The sequence below is a fragment of the Micrasema longulum genome, unplaced genomic scaffold (assembly GCF_059751315.1).
Source record: "Micrasema longulum isolate JH-2025_06_02 unplaced genomic scaffold, ASM5975131v1 h1tg000244l, whole genome shotgun sequence".
NCBI lineage: Eukaryota > Metazoa > Arthropoda > Insecta > Trichoptera > Brachycentridae > Micrasema > Micrasema longulum.
This window is the reverse complement of record NW_028277449.1, coordinates 227506-250614: the sequence shown is the minus strand read 5'-3', so window position 1 is coordinate 250614 and position 23109 is coordinate 227506. Positions and strand designations below refer to the sequence as shown.

Sequence of the window (23109 nt, the reverse complement as noted above, 5' to 3'; positions counted from 1 at the left end):
ATTAATGTAAAAAAAATGCCATACATGTGGTAAAACAGGTCACTTGTCGATTAATTGTTATAAAGGTAAAAATAATAGTTATCAAAATCAAAAGAAAATATTTCATTTTACTCAAAGAAATAATAACAATCCTCAATAAAAATTATTCTAAAATATGTTCATTTTGTCACAAGACTGGACATTTAATTCAAGATTGTTTTAAAAAAGATCCATCTAAAAGAGATAGGTATCTCAATTCCAAGAATAAAACGGTTCAAGTGAATCATTTAAACTGCATAGGATCCTCGTTGAGCGTCGCAACGATGGAGTAGAAAAAAAACGATGCTTATATTCATCATGTAAGAATTGATAAAAATTCTTTTAAAAGCTTGCCATATGTAAAGATAAAGTTTAAACAAGGTCAAATTATTAATGTTCACGACTTCCTTATCGACACGGGAGCCAGTGTGTCTCTAATTTTAAAAGACATTCTAGACTATGGGAATTCACAATTAATAGATGAAAACGAAAAAATTAAAATACAAGGTATTAGCAAAGAGGAAACTGTCAATGAAACGGACGGAACAATTAAATTAAAATTGTTTGATAAAATTACGCATAAATTTCACGTCATATCAAATATTAATCTAGAATACGACGGTATACTAGGTAATGATTTTCTTATAAACAATAATTCCGAAATAAAAATACAAAAACTTATATTACCAAATAATGTAAAATTGCAATTACATAATGAAACTATATTATATAAACTAAAACCTTGATCGGAAATGTTCATCAAAGTAAAAGTTAATAATCCAGAGATTAAAGAAGGTTTAATTTTATACTATCAAATGTTAGAAGGAATTAAAGTATCAAATGCATTAACCACAGTTAACAGTGATGGTAAAGCAATTGTATCTGTCATCAATATCACAGATAAGACTGTAAAAATCCACTCATTCTCAACATATCTTAAGCCATACGAAATATATACAATCGGTAAAACTTGACTCAGTAACCGAACTGACCACATTCGCTCATTAATTAGAACAGAACATTTAAATAATGAAGAAAAAATGTCGGTATTGAATATTTGTGAAGAATACGCGGATATATTTTCTACTGATAACGACCAACTATCTGCGACCACCGCAGTGGAACATAGAATTATAACCATACACGATGTACATACAAACATACAAAGACATACAGATACCCAGAGGTACATAAAGAAGAAGTTAATAAACAAATGAGTAAAATGTTGGAACAAGGTATTATTAGACCGTCAACAAGTTCATACTCTTCACCTATATGGGTAGTACCAAAGAAAATGGATGCAAGTGGACATACAAAGACATACAGATACCCAGAGGTACATAAAGAAGAAGTTAATAAACAAATGAGTAAAATGTTGGAACAAGGTATTATTAGACCGTCAACAAGTTCATACTCTTCACCTATATGGGTAGTACCAAAGAAAATGGATGCAAGTGGACAGAAAAAATGGAGAATAGTAGTAGATTACAGAAAATTGAATGATATAACAATTGGAGATGCTTACCCTCTACCTAACATCACGGATATTTTAGATAAATTAGGACATAGTATTTATTTTACAACTCTTGATCTAAAACCGGATTTCATCAAATTAAAATGAATGAAGAAGATAGTAAGAAAACAGCTTTTTCTATACCATCAGGTCATTTGGAATATTGCAGAATGGCTTTCGGATTAAAAAATGCACCAGCTACATTCCAAAGATTAATGGATACTGTATTAGCGGGACTAGAACTATTTAAGTACATTGACGACTTAATAATCTTCTCAAATTCTATCGTAGATCATGAACAAAAATGAAGAGAGATATTTGAAAGACTAAGAAAACACAATTTAAAAATTCAACCTGATAAGTGCGAATTTTTAAGAAAAGAAGTAGCTTATTTGGGACATGTAATATCAGATAAAGGAGTTTCTCCAAACCCTGAAAAAACAATCGTTGTGAAAGAATATCCGATTCCACGAAATACAAAAGAATTAAAATCATACTTAGGACTGATTGGATACTATAGAAGATTCATAGAGAATTTCGCAAAATTATCGAAGCCATTAACATCTTTGCTTAAAAAGGACATTGAGTTTGATTGGAAGGAAAACCAACAAATAGCATTCGAAACGTTAAAAAATAAGCTGGCTTTCACTGTCTTCCCAGGGAGAATCGCCTCATCAGGACGAAAGAATTCACCGTCATTGTAGCAGCTGTACTCAAGGCATCGAGACTGATCAACTCGCCGTGCTTCAGCTGAATTCGATCAGGAATGTCAACTTCTACATTATTTTTGTACGTATAATTATCTCATACTTTTGACCACTTCTTCCTTAATTTAACGTTTGATTGTTAAAAATTAACAAAGCAAGTTGAAGTGAAAGTGAAACAACGAAATCTTCGTTTTCTGACCTTAAAGATTTCGTTACTCCTTATGATGGAGATAGAAATAAATTAAATCCTTTTCTCATAAATTGTGAAAGAGCCCTAAAACTGTCTAGTGAAATTCAGAAATATCCTTTACTAGAGTTCATTCGATCAAAACTTACTGACAAGGCACAAACGGCTTGTAGTAATAAAATTTTCGAAAATTGGGAACAACTTAAAGCATTTTTAAAACTATTGTGATTAAGCGTCTTCCTTTTGATAATTAAATTGAAGCTAATTTTATATTTGATTGATAGTTTTATCCTGTTTATATGTGGAAAATACTCATCATTTCTTCCTGAAATCCCGTCATAATTAACTGATTATTTATCCTGTTGACGCATTAAAAATTCGTATTAGTAAGTTCTGGAATACGACGCAATAGGTAAATAAACATGATATTTGTGGGAATTGAACCATATAAAAGGGGATTGCACATCCCAACTGTGTCATTATTATTCGATAGTTATACGCCTGCATAAATAATTGTACTTGTTCCCTTCTTGATAAAATAAATCATTAAGTTCTGCACAAGTGTTATCATTGGTGGACAATCCTGAGGAAGAAGACTACCCCTGACATAGCCTTGTGGCGCCAGCAGGCGCGACGTCACGCGGAACGTGTTCGGTGAGCCGACAAGAGCCGAACATAGCCGAAAGGAATTACACTAGGCCGACCGAATAACCGAAAACAAAGGAGGTCTCCCCGAATCGTCCACCGAACCGCACGCACTTCGTGCAACACCTGAATCGCTTCATCATCTACGTTTTATCTAAATACCTAGTTTTTAGTATTTCGTTTTCTACATTAATTGAATAGTCATTAATCAACTCTTGTATTGATTCAGTGTAATAAACATCGTACAAACCGTGAGTACTCTCTTTCACTTACTATCGCACCTTACATATACCATTTCAACATAAGGGTTCCCGTCCGTGACCGAGAAGTTAAGGTTACTCTTACGAGGTTTCCTTTGCGGAGCGTGACACGCGGACGTTAATCCTTATCAATTTGGTGGAGCACGCAGACGGAAAGCCTGCCGGCAGTCCCTGAGCGTGCTAACATAACGGCTGCGCCAAAAGGCCCTAGCCACCACACACCAAAGCCTCTTTCTACGTTTTCTACAACTTATCAGTGTAGCGCTCACGACTGATTGCCTTCAGTCAAAAGTTCTAACACAAAAACTGGTGTCAGAAGGGATAAGAAAAGAAAACTACCACTACAAGAAACTACAAGATACGATAGAAGACACTTATTGAAAAAATATTTCTTTAAAAAAGGACTTCTTCATCGCTGAGTGGATCTTCTTTTGGGCATTTGTTCTTTGGATCCTCTTTGCTGTGTTGCGGATCTGGCTTTCACCGCCTTCCTAGGAAGAGTTGCCTCATCAGGACGAAAGAATTCACCATCATTGTAGCAGCTGTACCCTAAGCATCGAGACAGATCAACTCGCCGTGCTCCAGCTGAATTCGACCAGGAATGTCAACCCCAACATTATTTTTGTAAGTCTATAATTGTCTTGTAATTTTGACCATTTCTTCCTTTGTATTTTTATTTTGTTATTTGGTTTGTTTAATTGTTAGTTTAAATTTAAAATAATATTTTCTTTTCGAAATGAACAAAGCAAGTAGTAGTAACGAAAGTGAAGCAATGAAATTTTAATTTTCTGACCTTAAGGATTTCATTAATCCTTATGATGGAGATGGGAATAAATTAACTCCTTTCCTTATAAATTGTGAAAGAGCCCTAAAACTGTCTAGTGAAATTCAGAAATATCCTGTACTAGAGTTCATTCGATCAAAACTTACTGACAAGGCACAAACGGCTTGCAGTAATAAAATTTTCGAAAATTGAGAACAACTTAAAGCATTCTTAAAACAAAATTTTGGAGAAAGTAAAACTCGAGAACATCTTTCATTAGATTTACTTAATTGCAAACAAGGAAATACATAAAATATTACCAACTATATCCTTAGGATGGATACTCATTTAAAAAAACTAAAAACTTCTATTGATCTATCCACTGTAATTAGAACAGAATTAGAAGGTAGATATGCAAGCGCTGACGATCTTGCATTGCAATCGTTTATAATTGAAGTTAATCCAAAGCTTTCTGATTTACTAAGAACTAGAGCACCTCCTACCTTCCAAGAAGCTTGTCAAATAGCGATTAATGAAGAAAAAATTACTAGATATTTACAAAGTTCTAATAAAACAACACAACCTGTAAACAAATGACATGTATGTGGTAAATTAGGACATTTATCCAGTAATTGTTTTAAAAATACTAAGAAAGTTTTAAACATAAAACCGAATAAAAATATTGGGCTAGGGAACAAAACTACTCTATTTTGTAATTTTTGTAAAAAGAAAGGTCATATCATTGATAATTTTTTAGTTAAATATCCACATAAAAAAGAGGCATTTTTGAAAAATCTAAATAAAATTGAAAAGAATATTCAACATTTAAACGCTACCAATTCCATGTTGTGCATCTCAACGATGGAATAAAGGATGATTTTAAGATGCAAAATTTTGTAAAACATACGCATTTATTACCTATCTATAATATTAAATTGGATTCAACTAGATTTGGAACATTACCTTACGTAACAATACCTTATTATGATGATGATAATAATTCTATAAATTATGATTTTTTAATTGACACTGGTGCCAGCATTTCTCTCATTAAAAAAGAAATTTTAAATAAAGATTCATCAATGAACATTAATGAAAGTGATAAAATAAATATTTAAGGTATAAAAAAAACTAGTATCGATTGCATAACTGAAGGATCAATCTATATAAAATTTAATTTAAATAGTATTAAATTTAAATTTCACGTTGTTACGAATGTAAACTTAGAATATGACGGAATACTAATTTAAAGGACCATATGAAATTGTAAAAATAAATTCACCAGTTAACGTTACGCTAAAAATCAATAAAAAATGTGTAAAATACCATATCAATCAGATAAAAAAAATATTTTAATTTACAGAATCATTCTGATGATCACGATGATCACTAGCACCATGACGGACAATTATACAACACCGATAACAAATGGAATAGGACTTTACTTTGAAACTATGGGAGAAGCAAAAATATATAACGATTTCTGGAAGATGGTAACATTCCAAGATACATCGAATATTCAACCACAGTTAGAGAAAGCCATTATTATTTATCATAAAACTGATATTGCTTGTACACAATTAAAATCATATCAACTAGATAGCACATGTAAAACATCACTAGCATCAACGAAAAATCTATTAGCTGACTTGGAATTAAAAGTAAATTCATTTTCGCACCTTATCTCAAACAGCCCTAATCGAGTTAAAAGAGGTTGGTTTGATGGTATTGGTAGCGCATTTAAAACACTTTTTGGAACATTAGACTCAGCAGATGCAAATTACTATGACGAAGCAATAACAAAAGTCACTAAAGACGACGAACATATTATTAATTTATTGATAGACCAAACTCATGTCGTATCGTCTACTATTGAAAACTTTAATACTTCGTTATCGAAATTCAAAGCTAATGACATAATCCTAAACAAAAATATTGCCGATATTCAAGATTTCATGACAAAGATGAAGACTAAGACAACCCTAGACAACATGAATTCCATCATGACAAATCAATTGAATCTACTAAGAGACGTAGTAGAAGAAATTAGAATTCACGTAGAAAATATATTCAATTCAATAATGTTTGGTAAAAATAACTTAATTCATCCATCAATTATTACACCTTTACAGGCACATAAAGAATTAACAGCAAATGTTCAATACATTGCACATGGAAGAGAATTTTTAGTACCACCAACTCTAGGTAACATTCACAATATATTAAATCTAGCCACTCTTACATCATATTTTATGAAAAATAAAATCATATATATAATATCTATACCTTTAGTTCAGACACAAGAATTTATTCTTAGTAAAATTATACCATTACCGATTCCACATAATGCACAACAGCCTGAAACGTTTTCACTTATAAGAAACGAATATAAATTTATTGGAATTTCTAAATCGAAAACATTATATTTTGGAATGAATAATTTAGAAGATTGTAAACAAATAAATTCAAATCGATTTATCTGTCACAGAATGGATATAATGTCAACACTAGACAATCCGTCTTGCGAATCTGAAATCTTAACTTCAAGTATTAGCAGAATACCTAGAACTTGCGAAACTAGAACTATATTTGGAAAAATTAAAATTTGGCATAAACTTTTAAACAATAAATGGATTTATGTACAAACTTCGAAAACAAGATTAACTATAGATTGTAAAAAGGAACATGTAAAAGAAATCGATGTAATAGGAACAGGACTACTACAGCTAACTAAACCCTGTAAAGCCTATACGAAATCTTTACAATTTACTGCTACAAATGACATTACGCATAACGTTACATTACCAGCTTACAGCTTTAGTATCGTAAACGATGAATGTTGTACCAAAACAAAAGTCAACATGACCATACCACATTTATTGCCTATATCATTTTCTAACATCGACTTAGACGAATTAAGATTAGCGTCACATAAATTAAATAAATTTAATGACGATCTTAATAATATGAAAAACGAACCACATATAGTTAAATATACAACATACTATAGTACAACTATAATTATTTTAATCGCAATTACTATTTTATACGGATTGCTAAAACTATATAGGAGATTTAAAAAGCGCAATAACGACAAACATAACGGATGTTGTGTCAAAATATTTAATCAATGCTTTGCAAGAAGACAAAGTCACGATAACCTTAGCCATGACAGATACCCTGCTATATCCTTAACAAATGTGAACTCTGATGGGAGAGAAAGGGAAAATACACCCACTACATCTCCAGTAGCCCCCCGAGACAGAATGATCACTAGGTCTATGCAACCTTTGAGAGACAACACGTATTCTTAAGAAATATGTGTATTTATATAAGTATGTGTATCTATATAAATATGTGTATGCATATGTAAATGTATATGTATATAGGCGAGTCTTCACGAAAATATTGACGTTGCAATTCAAGTATATTTTGTATAGAATTGGTTTGTGAAGGAAAAATAAAAATAAAAAAAAATCTTATGAGTCAATAATTGTTAATTATTGTGTTTTTAAGACAATATTGTCAAATATCAATGATAACGAATTACAGAGGATGTAGTAATGAGTCCCTGCATTCTGATGTGAAAGTTAAAAGAAATAACATCATGATGAGATTAATAAATATATTATATACGAGGTTAAATGAAATCATTTGTAATTGTTTATAAAATGTACATTGCAAAATACCACCATTGCACTAGCGCGCCTGATCTAATGATCATAAATATTATAACATCTAGATGTAGAGATAAGTTATGATACGAGATAAGTTATGTTAAGTTAAGTATAAGTATAATCTATTAAAATTACGTAATATGTAATAATTTGAAAGAAATTTAAAATTCACTTTTATTTATATTTGCTAAACTTGCAAATAATCTAACTATTATTATATAAATTTCATCATCATCATTATATACTAATCACTTTATTATTATATAAATATTTTGAAACAAAAAAGGGAATTGTACCAAAAACACAACCAAACTTTTATACACAAGTGTAATAGCCGACACTCTTTATTAATTAGATATAATTTTTGCACATACCAGCTGTGTCATTATTATTCGGTAGTTATAAAAAATACATAAATAATGTTTCCTTCTTGACAAATAAATTATTAAGTATCTGCACAAGTGTTACCATTGGTGGACAATCCTGAGGAAGAAAACTACCCCTGTCATAGCCTCCTTCTAAGTTTTCTACAAATTATCAGTGTAACGCTCACGACTGATTGCTTTCAGTCAAAAGTTCTAACAGTCCGCCCAAGTCCAGCACTTGCAGCTCTGAATCCAGAAATCTAATACTGGAAAATCAAATTTTAACAAACCACCTAAATACACAAGAACAAGATTCTCTTTTGAATATTTGGTATTAATGTAACGACTTATTTTACCTCGAATGTGACAAATTAACCAACACTCGGTCGATAAAACACCAAATTACTGTTACTTCACCCAATCCGGTATGTTATTACTAAAACTTACCGATACTTCAAAGTACATAGAAATGAAGTTAACTCCCAAATGAATAAAATGTTATCACAAAATATAGAGTCATCAATTTCTCCATAGTCCAGCACAGTAGAACGAAAAAAAGGAAGATGCTTCGGACAAGAAAAAATGGCAAATAGTCATTGACTATAGAAAACTCAATGACATTACCATAGGTGATGTCTACCCTCTGCCAAATATTGCAGATATTCTAAGATCAACTAGGCAATTCAAAATATTTTACTACTCCAGATCTTGCTTCGGGTTTCCACCAAATACCCCTGGATGTTAACGATTCGGAAAAAAACTGCATTAAGACACCATTGGGATATTACCAATTCAAAAGAATGCTCTTCGGTCTCAAAAACGCCCCGACACTTTCAAGAGACTTATGAATAACTTCTTTTCAGGTCTACAAGGTATCAAATGTTTTGTCTTCCTCGATGACACTGTTATTTATGCATCCTCACTTCAAGATCATAACCTAAAGCTTAAAGAAATCTTTTTAAAAAAACTTAGAAATCACAATTTAAAATTACAGCCTGATAAGTGTGATTTTTTGCAAATGGAAGTCGCTGGGACATGTTATATCTGATAAAGGAGTCAAAGCCAACCCAGATAAAATTCACGCTATAATAAATTATCTTATCCCAATACCAGAACGCGACGTAAAAGCTTTTCTCGGACTTGTAGGATATTATCGTAAATTCATAGAAAATTTCGCTAAATTAGCCCTACCATTAACGAAACTTCTAAAGAAACAAGGCTTTCAATGGTCATCAGAACGGCAAACATCATTTGACTGTCCAAGAAATAAACTTGTGATGAACATGACAGCAAAATACTTTCATTTACTTTGTATAAAAATTCAATTAAAAAAAACTGAAGAGTTGACTATTTATGATGAACATGACAGCAAAATACTTTCATTTACTTTGTATAAAAATTCTAATTTTAAAGAACTGAAATAGTTGAATATTTATGATGAACATGACAGCAAAATACTTTCATTTACTTTGTATAAAAATTCTAATTTTAAAAAACTGAAATAGTTGAATATTTATGATGAATATGACAGCAAAATACTTTCATTTACTTTGTATAAAAATTCAAATTAAAAAAACTGAAATAGTTGAATATTTATGATGAACATGGCAGCAAAATACTTTCATTTACTTTGTATAAAAATTCTAATTTTAAAAAACTGAAATAGTTGAATATTTATGATGAATATGGCAGCAAAATACTTTCATTTACTTTGTATAAAAATTCAATAAAAAAAAACTGAAGAGTTGACTATTTATGATGAACATGACAGCAAAATACTTTCATTTACTTTGTATAAAAATTCTAATTAAAAAAACTGAAATAGTTTAATATTTATGATGAACATGGCGGCAAAATACTTTCATTTTGTATAAAAATTCAAATTAAAAAAACTGAAATAGTTGAATATTTATGATGAACATGACAGCAAAATACTTTCATTTACTTTGTTTAAAAATTCAAATTAAAAAAACTGAAATAGTTGACTATTTATGATGAACATGACAGCAAAATACTTTCATTTACTTTGTATAAAAATTCAAATTAAAAAAACTTAAATAGTTGAATATTTATGATGAACATGGCAGCAAAATACTTTCATTTACTTTGTATAAAAATTCTAATTTTAAAAAACTGAAATAGTTGAATATTTATGATGAATATGGCAGCAAAATACTTTCATTTACTTTGTATAAAAATTCAATAAAAAAAAACTGAAGAGTTGACTATTTATGATGAACATGACAGCAAAATACTTTCATTTACTTTGTATAAAAATTCTAATTAAAAAAACTGAAATAGTTTAATATTTATGATGAACATGGCGGCAAAATACTTTCATTTTGTATAAAAATTCAAATTAAAAAAACTGAAATAGTTGAATATTTATGATGAACATGACAGCAAAATACTTTCATTTACTTTGTATAAAAATTCAAATTAAAAAAACTGAAATAGTTGACTATTTATGATGAACATGACAGCAAAATACTTTCATTTACTTTGTATAAAAATTCAAATTAAAAAAACTGAAATAGTTGAATATTTATGATGAACATGGCAGCAAAATACTTTCATTTACTTTGTATAAAAATTCAAATTAAAAAAACTGAAATAGTTGACTATTTATGATGAACATGGCAGCAAAATACTTTCATTTACTTTGTATAAAAATTCAAATTAAAAAAACTGAAATAGTTAAATATTTATGATGAACATGGCAGCAAAATACTTTCATTTACTTTGTATAAAAATTCAAATTAAAAAAACTGAAATAGTTGACTATTTATGATGAACATGGCAGCAAAATACTTTCATTTACTTTGTATAAAAATTCAAATTAAAAAAACTGAAATAGTTAAATATTTATGATGAACATGGCAGCAAAATACTTTCATTTACTGCCAGCCACCCACTTGGCACCTAGTAAGTAAAAGAGCGATGTAAAGAATTCCAAATATGAATAGTATTACTATTACGCATTGTTAAATGAATGCAAAATGAATAAATTCATTTTCGTACTGCGTTATTTTGAAAACGTGTAAAAAGTGATTCTGGTATATTCGTCAAGTGTTGAGTATTTATCGTAATAATTTAAAGATCAATTTTGTTACTGGCTCAAAATATCCCTGACAGCCTATGAAATATACTCGAGGCATGTTAAAACAAAGATGGCACTCCCCATTATTTTTCGTTTCGAGGAACATGCAAAAAATGTTTTTTATTACTTTTTCCAGACTGCGAGGATTCGGGGGCTTAGGGTCATAAGGGCGAAACTACAAAAAATGCTGTTTTGTGTTAAGTACTAATCTGATATCCAAACAAAATATCCTGTTAGTGACAAAAAGATGAAAATCATCCGATAAGTAGTTACCTAGATAAATTTGTGTGAAACTACAAATGAAGCGTTTTGTTTAAAGTCAGAAGAATAAAACACCTTTTACATCATTTTGTTAATTTACTAATGTAAGCGCAAGTTAGGGTCATATAGACGAAAGCGTAGTTTCATATTTTTGTCTCTAAAACATTTTATGCTCTATTAACTGTATTTTTTATTTTCTTTATTTGTTACCCTTAAAAGACAGTATTATTTTTTGAAAACTGTTTTATCATTTATCTCAAAACTCTGTTTTTGTAGTTTCGCCCTTATGACCCTTAACCCCCGAATTTATTGTATTAGCTAATAACTTTTGCCGGAAGTTATATTTTATTGTAATTAATGGGTAAATTATTGACATATTTTACAATACAATGAGTTAAAAGTTTACGCGATACTGTCATTTATGGTCTGAAACCTTTGGAATTCAATCGTATTTTTGTTTCTCTATCCATCGCCATATCTAAATAATTTCAGACCAATGGTGGAGATTACCGTCTTTGTTTTAATACGCCTTTTACAATATATATATTTATCACAGTTTATTTTGATTGGCATGAATAAATATCTTCTTCCAAACCTGGCCGGACCGGTCTGCTGACATGTTTTTTATCTTCTTACAGAATAGGAGATTTTCTTTTCTCCGCGGTTCTGAATTTGCGATGTTCATCTTTAATACTCGACAAGCCGAAGTCCTGAAGTGTCTCCAGGGAAGATCTGGAATAGATTTAATGATTTAATAATTGCCGAGTAAATTAATTTTATCGGATATTTTTACAACAGAGGTGAGGCAGTTCAGAATAGGGAAAAAATTAACTCATCCAGAATTTGCCTTCGAAGATTTGCTTTGAACCTTAGTGCCTTAGTACCTTTGAAATTAGTAGTACAAAAAATGTTTTAAATGACAAGTTATAATGTGGTATGTCGACCAGATCCACGGATACACACCGACTCCATCATCAGGACAGTCAATATATGAGTTTATTACTTTATAAAGTAATAAAAGGTCTGATTTAAGTTATTTATTGGCAATTCCTGGTAAAATACCGTTGTAATGATGTAATAACTTACATTTATATAAAATTAACATATTACAACAGAGACGAAGTACATTTAAGAGAAGGTAATATATAAGTCTAGGCATCTACAGGGCTTATGACCTGTCAATGGCTGGTTTAAGTGGCCACTTTACTTACTGTGTAACATTCACCATTCTGCCCATATTTGCGAAATTATTTTGATTCCTAAAATCCATGCTGTTTTTTCATGTTGTTTATTCGAAATAATATCAAACATAATATTTTCTTTAACTAGAATAACCACTCCTCCCGTGTGTCGGCTGTACGAGTTGCATCTTATGGTTTTATAGCATTGGAAACTAATTTCGAGTAGAGGAAATGTGGATGTTCAAACATGGGCAGGATGGCGAATGTTACACAGTGTGTACAGTGGCCACTTAAACCAGCCAATGACAGGTCATAAGCCCTGTGAATGCCTAGACTCCCATATTCCCTTCTCAAAAATGTTTTTCCTCTCTGTTGCAATAAATTTTTAAAAAGTGCGTATGTCACTAGAAAAACGCGACATGTTTGGCATTGATAATTGTGAGGCCAAAATTCGTGACGGTGTTCTGAAAGAATTCAAATGGTTTGGAACAAAGTTGAAAATTAACATTAATCGTGACGTATAAAGGGCGTGGTCAATGCAATGACCGTTTTTGCGGGAATTTAAAATTATTTTTTATTCTAGTAATAAGCAGTAAAAAAAATTTTTTTTTTTTTACTCGACAGTATTTCAATGACCCTTATTACATAAAAAATGTTTTAAAAAAAGTGGTATTTCCGTATTCTTCGAAATTATTTATTTAAATTAAAATTGAAAAAACTTTCTGTGTGTAAAATGGCAACTCAAACCAGCCAATGCCAGGTCATAAGCGCTGTAAATGCCATATTCCTGTCTCAAAAATGCTCTTCATCTCTGTTGTAATATGTTAAGATACGGTTTTTGTTTCGAATCCTAACTGGCTGATAGAAATTTTATGTGGTGGGTTAAATTTGTTGATAAGTAAAAATATTTGTGACAAACACAATGCCTACATGGTGACCAAGGAGTACAAGTTAGAGATAACATGTTTATCAAAAGGCAAAGTGACCTTACAATCTGTGGTTGTTATCAAACAAAATATTTATGTACTTATTTTTAGTTTGCTAACAGCAAAAAATATCACAATATATAATATACAATTCATAAAATATAAAATAATAACACTAAACATTGTTCACCAATATTTTAGTAACACAAAACATTTAAGCAGATTTTTTATTAAAAATACGAAAATGACTGTTTAAATCTAATGTTTACGTACTATTTTTTAATGAGGCAATTTTAAAAGAATGGTGGTTAATAACTACAATACGATTAAGCCCATTGAAAATATTTAGTCTGGTCATGTCAAAAGCAGACAGAACCGAAGGGCATGTATGACAAGATGTATGAATGTAGAAGAAGCTAAGAATGTATGCCAGGATAGACGTGTGTGGCGGGCCATTCTCTCTGCCTACCCCTACGGTGAAATGGCGTGATGGAAGTAGTAATAGTAGTAGTAGAAAAGACTTTCTCATCAAGTTCTCGGCGTCTTAGACCTCCGCTGCTAATTTAGTTGGTAGTTTATGTCACAACTGCGAGATGCAAACCTGACTTGTGAGGATGCACAGGAGCTGGCATCCGACCGAGATGCCTGGAGGATCTTTGTGACACCATATACTCCAACTAGGTAGCGGACATGGAATGATGATGATGACTTTTGGTAGGTCAACTATCAAATAATTAGTAAAAAGTTAGAGCAAATAGCGATTTTCCGCTATTTTGATAAAATGTATTTGATGTTCAAACGTGTATCTTGGAAAGTATTGATCCCACGAAAAAAAATTATTACGATTTTTAAGTCAATTTTATTTTCTCAGACTTTCGTATGTTTTTTTTCTATAAAACCTTCAGGGACGTAATTATACACAAAAAACTGATTTTAAGCACCATTTTTTCAAAATCGTGGCATGAGCGGTGGTCGTTTAAGGTCACAAACTTAAGGTTTTACTAAGGACCCTATGTCCACCGATCCTGTTAAGTTTCAAAACATAATTTATTATTTATTTATTTATTTAACTTTTTGTACATAATGTTATTTGTACATTGGCGGGCTTATTGCCAAATGGCAATTTCTTCCAACCAACCAATAAAATAAAAGTTTTATTTTTATTATTCAAGTTACAGAACATATTCAATAGAAAAAAAAGATTAAAAATTTAAAGATATATAAAAATAGAAATAAACGTATTTGTTTATAAATTACCTTAAATCGAAACTATTACTCAATGGGAAAAAGGAAAAAAGAGGAAAGAGAAAAGAGGAAAAAGGAAAGGAGGAGAGATTAAGGAAGAGAAAGGAGATGTTTCTTCAGACGTGATTTAAACAGAGATAATGTAGTAACATCTTTGATGGTGGATGGGAGATGATTCCACAGTCGAGCCGCATGGACACTATATGAGTTAGAGAAGAAAGAGGAATTGTGTATGGGTATTAAGAGAGTGCCTTGAGAATGAGAACGAAGAGGTAAACCTAATAACATAAATAAACATAATAACCTTTTCTATAAAAAAAAAAGTGAAAAAAGTACATACCGAAATGACCTTGAATGTCCCATACTTCTAAAAAATCTCGGCAACCACCCGATGGATCTAAACCTGGTTTTTGCAGTCATGTAAGGTGTCCTAAAACAAAGCTACTCGTATTTGTAATATCTTTGAAAAATAAAAATTAGTACCGCGAAACCGTCCAATTTTGTCCGCTTTTTTGCAATTATGTTGATTTTCTCCAAAAAATGTGTGTTGTGCTTTGCTTTTTAATTACAAAGAATGACCTTGGTAATCATTGAATTGTGTTACAATTGTTAATTCAGTCATATTTAAATGCGATTTCAAGCAATTAAAAATTTTGATGGCGGGCAAAATTACCAGAATGTTCCTCCATGTTTGCCCGCAACCATTATTTGTTGAACTGTAGCTCATATGACGTTCTTGTCTAAGAACTACTCTATTGAATTATTAATGCAAGGACAAAATTGTCGTTTGGGCATATTTTCAATGGCTTACTGATAAAATATTAGTCTAATAACGATTGGGCAAATTTACACGCCAAACTTTATTTGTTTTCATACAAGCAATTTATAGGCCTTAGGGTTGTCAAAATCTAGTTGATAACTAATGAAAAATTAATATATCTTGTTTATTTAAAGAAATGTTTTATTTAAGTACACATACTAATAATCCTAGTCTTGATTACCTAAATGACAATTTTCAATATCAGGTAGGTACCGCGAAACCGTCCAATTTTGCCCTGGGTGGATATTTTGCCCAAAAAGTCTAATCTATGATCAACCTTTAAAAAAACATATTTCCATTTGATTTCGGTAAATTTGGTACATTAAGGACGAAAGTAGATTTATGTCACTAACTTCCCTCCGAAGCTTTAGTCACTAACTTTACTCAGTGGATTGTCAGAACCTGTCAAAGTCCGCGTGTTATTTATTGCGGGCCAATTACGACTCTGTGTTTTTTAATATACTGCTCGATAGCAAAGGCAAAGGTAAGTTTTTCTTATTGCATGATATAGACGAAGGTTTTCAGGTCATTTCCTGTTTATATTATGTGCTGTTAGTAGCTTAAATCAAGAATTATGACGATGCAAACATATTGGGACCTAACGTACAGCCGTCCAAAGTGATGAATAAATGACGCGGTGGTAATTCGTTAGCATGCAACTTACATATAAACTAATATGAGGGTCGATTTAACTGTCTTTCAATTAATGCATTTGCTCCATTCTTGGAACCCGTGTTGACTACTGTTCCATCACATCGGCCAAAGGTTTGCCAAAATCTGGTTGATAACTTAAGAAAAATGAATAAATCTTGTTTATGTAAATAAATGTTTTTATTTATTTTTATTTTTATTTTATTTTATTTTTCTTTCTGTTGACGCCCATGGGGCTTTTACATTATACATACTATATAATAAGAAGAAGTTACACATTAAACATAATTAACATTTTCTCAAATATAAAAATTTAAAAAAAAATATTATTAAAATTTAAAAATAAAGTTACATAGTTAACATAATACACTATTAAGACATAATACAAACATTATATTATGTTTATAATATAAGGCATAACAGGATTCAAATAAAACATAATTTTTTTTTTTTTTTTACACCGGTAAACTAAACTTTAAAGTGAAGTTATTTAAAATGTTGAAAACTGACTTTTATTTAAGTAGACCTGCCAATAATCTTAGTCTTAATTACCTAAATGACATTCTTTAATATCAGGTAGGTACACACATTTTTCGAAATGGCAAATACTCAAAACCTATGTTGTGAGAAATAATAACTGTTTCAGGAATATAGTTAACGAACAACTAAGAAGGTGAAAACTAGACGACATTAATTTTAAAAATGAATATAAATTATTTTGGAATCTCAGTCCATAGCTACGAAAGTGAAAAAATATCGTTTGAGGGTGGATAATAATGGAGGCTGGTTAACTCCGGGTATAATGAAAATGATCTAATATAGAAACATATTGTTTACCATGCAAAAAATGAGAAATGCTTCAGAAAATTAAAAAGCAATATAAGGAATATACAAACACATTATTAAATTAATTAAGAAAGGCAAAGAAGAATTAAATTAAATTACCCACAATAATGATAATATTTTTGAAATTCTAAAATACCTGACATGTGCAAAACCTTTATAAAAGTTTTAATTTAATTTAAACTAATTATTAAAATAAGAAAGTGACAACCCTAACACGTTTTTTCGTTTGAGCAAAATTGACAACCCAGAGGCTCAACTTATGCCTTTTAATTTGCCCATTGTCATAATTCTTGATTTAAGCTACTGACAGCACATAATATAAACAGGAAATGATCTGAAAACCTTCTTCTATATCATGCAATAAGAAAAACTTACCTTTGCCTTTGCTATCGAGCAGTATATTAAAAAACACAGAGTCGTAATTGGCCCGCAATAAATAACACGCGGACTTTGACAGGTTCTGACAATCCACTGAGTAAAGTTAGTGACTAAAGCTTCGGAGGGAAGTTAGTGACATAAATCTACTTTCGTCCTTAATGTACCAAATTTACCGAAATCAAATGGAAATATGTTTTTTTTAAGGTTGATCATAGATTAGACTTTTTGGGCAAAATATCCATCTAGGGCAAAATTGGACGGTTTCGCGGTACCTACGTCAAATTCGTTTCTTTCCGAAAAATACCGTATTTTACCAAAATCTGGTAAAATTCCCGTAAAATACCGCGGTAATTTTACCGCCTTGCATCTCTAATCATGTTACGTTTTAAGGACTATAAAGTTAAGCAAGGGAGGAAAGTGTCTTGAGTCTGAAAGAATGATCTCGAAAAGTCGTGAGCAATTCACACATCCTACAGTAATACAATAACTACGTGGATTACTTACCCGGGAGAAATATCATGATATTCCGCTTTCTTCCGCCAATTTGCAGGATTTTCTTTGGATTTTAGACGTTTACAGTGTTTAAACGTTAGGGCATTTGAAAATATTTTGCAACTTTTTCTATTCTTCAATTGCGCAGTTGTCTGCGCCCAGTGTCGATGTCGTTCCGAACAGCTGTGTCAATGCTCTAAATGTGCGCATTTCACGAAATAATATATAATGCGAAGAGAAATGGAGCAAAGCAGGATCAAATTTAAATAAACTTGAAGCTGCAGGAGGCACAGCCCAACACCGACCACCGACCACCGACCACCTGCGCCGACAGCCGACACCGGCCGACGAACTGGACGGACAGCAGGAAACGAGGAAATTGAAAACGTTGTTATGAGGACTCGCTACTACAGAGAGTTTATCGAATAACGGTTAAAATAACAAATTATAATAATCGAATAGTTCGATCATTTTCACATTATTATGGATAACTTAACTTGCGCCATTTTCGTAATATTATACCTCAAGGTCACTTTACAAAGTGGTTGTAGGAATATAAATTTAATTTGAACTTGAAATTTATAATTTAAATAAAATAATTTACTTTGTTCTCACGTGCTCCGAATTGAATAATTACGGAGTGTCAAAAGTGTTTCTAATAAATAAATGTTTTTGTAGTATAAATGAATGTTTGGGAGATGCAATTGAATAAATTAAAATGTGAATAATGTAAGCAACAGACGTCATAACTAATACAATGTTTTAACTGTTTGTGTTTTCTTAACTTTTTATTTATTTACATTGTATTTTGGTCAGGCTTTAAGAAATTGCTAATAGCGATAATTCCACCATTTAACCATGTATACCTTTGTTTTGTTTTTTGTATTTATCACATTGCATACTTATGTTATGTCAACCAAAACGGAGTGTGGAGGAGACGGTTTAATTATGAATTAGAGGCACTGTATGGCAAACTCAACATTGCACAATTCATCAAAATAAGAAGATTTCAATGGTTGGACCATGTGCACAGAATGCCCCACAGGGTGCAGGGACAAACGGAGACAAATTCTGGAGGAGACCAGGGCCCACAACGGGCTGTAGCGCCACTGATGATGATGATTATACTTAAGTTATGGTTAATAAAGATTTTTTCATTCTTATTTATTGAAATGATTTTTTTTTTCAGAACATCACTTCACTCTCACAGTATCGCACCTCTACTGGAAGAGCATGCTATGCCGTAAAGCCTGCTACCGCAAATGCAAGTTCACCGAATATAGTGCGCTAGTTGCGTACACGTAAAATAACTTTTCCTATCGCAGTAGATGTAGCTGATCTTAACTGAAAACGGCTGTCAGCTAGTTCATCTGAATGCATAGTTCTTTTGGAATATATTTTGAAACTATAGGCATAGGCATTTATGTACAATGATTATGATAAAATTATAAATAAACTTATCAATGAAACTTCTTGGTTTAGTTTTACTTTTTATTATTTTGACCAACGAGCGCTTTCGCCTAAGTAGGCATCTTCAAGACTGGTGAATTGTTTACAACATTTACAGTTTTTTATACTATTCTTAACATATTTTGGAGATAAGATCAAATAAGTATTTTAACAGGGAACAGAAATATAAATATTTACAACTAGTTTGCTGAACAGTTTATGTTTGGGAGTTTTTGGACCGAAATTGGGATTAAGCTTTAATTATTTCAAAGGTGGGAAAGGAACACATGGCGAAATATAACAGAGTGGGAAATACACATTTCAACAGATAAAGTTAGCATAATACTTTTTTGACAGGGAAGTTTACATACCTACCCAATGACGAAATATTTTAAGATACATACTTAGATAATACATTGTTAATAGAATGAAGTTATTCATTTGGATAGTTAATTTTATGTTAATTATTTTATTTAGTAGTAAATAATTCAATAAAAAGGAGCGTAGTTATATGTTAAATTAATGGTTTAAAGTAAAGGAGAGTTCGATAATTCCAATAGCTGGTTAATTATTACTGAATTAAGTTTAATTCTATTAATTTCTAATGATTCTTATTTATCTAATTTTTTCCCTTTGTTTTCAAAGTGTAGTTATTTTATATTGTTTTTGCTGTCAAAAGTATGGTTAAGCGAGTTTAGGTGTGTTGCAAAATTAGATTTCTCATTTTTTAACCTATAGGAAGCAATATGTTCTTTGAGTCTTTAGAAGTTTATTTATAATTTTATCATAATCATTAACTATGGAGTTTTATCAAGAAATATCAACAAAAAACATCAATATTATTAATTATGTACAACTAAATAAATATCACGCTCAATTTGCCAGCTTATAATATTTACTCCTCCATATTCGACGTACTACATACTGCAACCATTTTTAATTATTATGTACTAAATAAATACCTGCCACTTTACATGAATCATTTGCTTTAAACCTCAAACCAAATTAATTAAATTGAAATATTTTCCAATTGTGTATTTCCCATAAATACAAATACTATTAATTACAGATACTGATACATACATATTTTAAACCAAAAAAGTTAGGATACCCCAAAAATACTAAATATAAATAATATTATGAGATTAATTATTTAACGAGTTGGCCAATTATTACACGATGAATCAAATGCTTACCTCATTGATAGTTTTAATGCAGAACACGATTGTCAAAGGCCAGGTAAGGAAAATCATCTTAATCAGCGTTTCTCAACTCTCAACCCACCCGACGATCCGTGGACCGGTACCGGACCGTAGAGATATTCTATCGATCCGCAAAAATACTTGTCACCCATTTTAAAACTTCGTTATTTCTTATTTTTTTACCAGTTTTAATATAATATTAAAAACCAATAAACAAAATACTACATAAATAAAAGTTTTTGTACGTGCGTTGCCAGTCCTCAATTATTTTCTCCTATTTTCACCGATCCGCAGGCTTAAAAAGGTAGGAAAACGCTTATCTAGATCATTAAAAAATTTAAAGATTAATCATTACAGGGAGCAGTAAAAAAAAAAACAAGTACTCGTGGGACATTTTATACACTTTACAGTAAGGTAGGTAACTTATTGACTAAAATCATCCTCTTGGATGGATTACAAAAAAAAAAACTTATTGAACATTCGATTACTGAATTATATTCGATTAATTTTATTTTTAGTAACACATTATACCGATTAATCGCATATCACTAAACCAATGTCGCTGCGCCAATCTCAGCTATTTTTCAGTTTTTTTGTTTTTTATCCATCAATATTGAAGAAAATATGAATCATGGAAGTTCCGTGGGACTCACCCACGGAAAATCAGAATTCCTATTTTCGGTGAGAACCAAACAATTAAACATAGAATTCAGATAATTCTATGCAATTAAATAAGATATTTCTCAAGCCGGGATGTTCTGTGTTGTAATTCACCACTGTAGTTATTGGGTCCCCTGGCCAGTCGTGGTGTAAAAAAGTAGCATAAAAAATGAAATAAAGAATTTCGTGTAAATCTAGTAAAATAAATGCTTAAAATATAATCCATGGTGCAAGTTTATAAAAAGAAAAAGATCCATAAAAAAAAAATCTTTAACAACACAAGTCTAGAAAAAAATCAATAGAATTAAGAATATTCTTAATTCTATTACAAAATCACTCTGCGGGAAAAAATAATTTTTATAAATTACCTTCCGAAACAAAAAGTATTGAAAATGTAAAAGTAGGTACCTATTTAAATTCAAACTTTAGGTAGATTCTTTAGAATCATACGAAATCCATCCTAACTTCTATGCTGTATTCATCGATTCTTGTAATAAAAAATGTAGGTATTGATTGATTTGGTGTTTATTTTGTAGAATTCAATATTTAAACTAATAATATAAGAAATCAAACACTGATTTGAGTCTACTGAAAACTTTTTTTTTATTTTTACAAATATAAAAACAAAAATTTCGTGACAATTGTTTTGCCTAACATTTGTTTGAAAATGCCCTAACGAGGCGAAACAATTGTCATATTATAAGTAAAAAATGTAGGTATTTTTTAAATTATAAAAATGTTAAAAAATTAATTCTGTGATAAAAATTGTAAAACGAACTCCCAAATAAATACAAAAATTTCGCTCCATTAGAAAGTAAAATAATATAAATATATAATTATCAGAAATCACAGTAACAGGAGTTATACTAAAACAAGTAGAGGAATTTGTGTATCTGGGAAGTATGTTTACTAGGGATGGAATGACTGAGAAAGATATTGAAAGGGGGGCGAGTACCGGGAACAGAGTGAACGGTGCACTTAAATCAACCTTGGCAAAAAAATGTATGTCGCAAGAGGCAAAATTAGCAGTTCACAACGGAGTCCTGGTCCCGTCCCTGATGTATAAGAGCGAAGTATGGACTTGGAAAAACAGGGATGAAAGTAGGCTGAATACTGTCAAAATGCGATCTCTCAGGCGAATGTGTGGTAAAACTATGCACGATAGATGCACAAATGTCGAGATTCGTACATTATGTAAGGCTGAGATAAGCATTATTGAGAAAATCAAGAAAGGAGCTCCGCGCTGATTTGGACATGTAGAGCGAACGGACAGTGAAAGAATGGCTAAGAATATTTACAATGCGAATGTTGATGGACGCTGAAATAGAGGAAGACCGAGAAAGACATGGCATGACCAAATCCAACAAATACTTGAAGATGGACATGTTAAAAGTTGGAATAATCGACGCGCGTGCATGAGAAGATGTATGAATCTACATTCCTCTACAAGAAGCGAGATCTGTATGCAAATATAGAGTGATGTGGCGTTCTATCCTCTCTGCCTACCCTTACGAGGAAACGGCGTGATGGTTTGTTGTTGTTGTTGTTGTATATAATGTGCCCAGTATGAATACACAAGTAATATATTGAAATTAGGACTATTCATTCAATTGTTTTTATTTAAATTTTGATTTACTGCTTTATTTATTTCTAAATTATTAAGTGCATTTCCTTTCATTGTTTGTGTGCGCAGGATTCTGACGCCATCTTCAAAGAAAAATGAATCACTACTTGCTAGTAAATATATTTATTTATTTAACTTT

General features: G+C 31.0%; 1 protein-coding gene across 1 annotated transcript; it reads left to right on the top strand.

Annotated features, from left to right (window-relative positions):
• Window positions 1–695: 695 nt before the first annotated feature.
• Window positions 696–12137, top strand: LOC148283360 (uncharacterized). Its single transcript, XM_088223644.1, has one exon. The coding sequence runs from the start codon at window positions 5407–5409 to the stop codon at window positions 7405–7407; it is 2001 nt and encodes a 666-aa protein (XP_088079770.1). The 5' UTR covers window positions 696–5406; the 3' UTR covers window positions 7408–12137.
• The last annotated feature ends 10972 nt before the right edge of the window (window positions 12138–23109 follow it).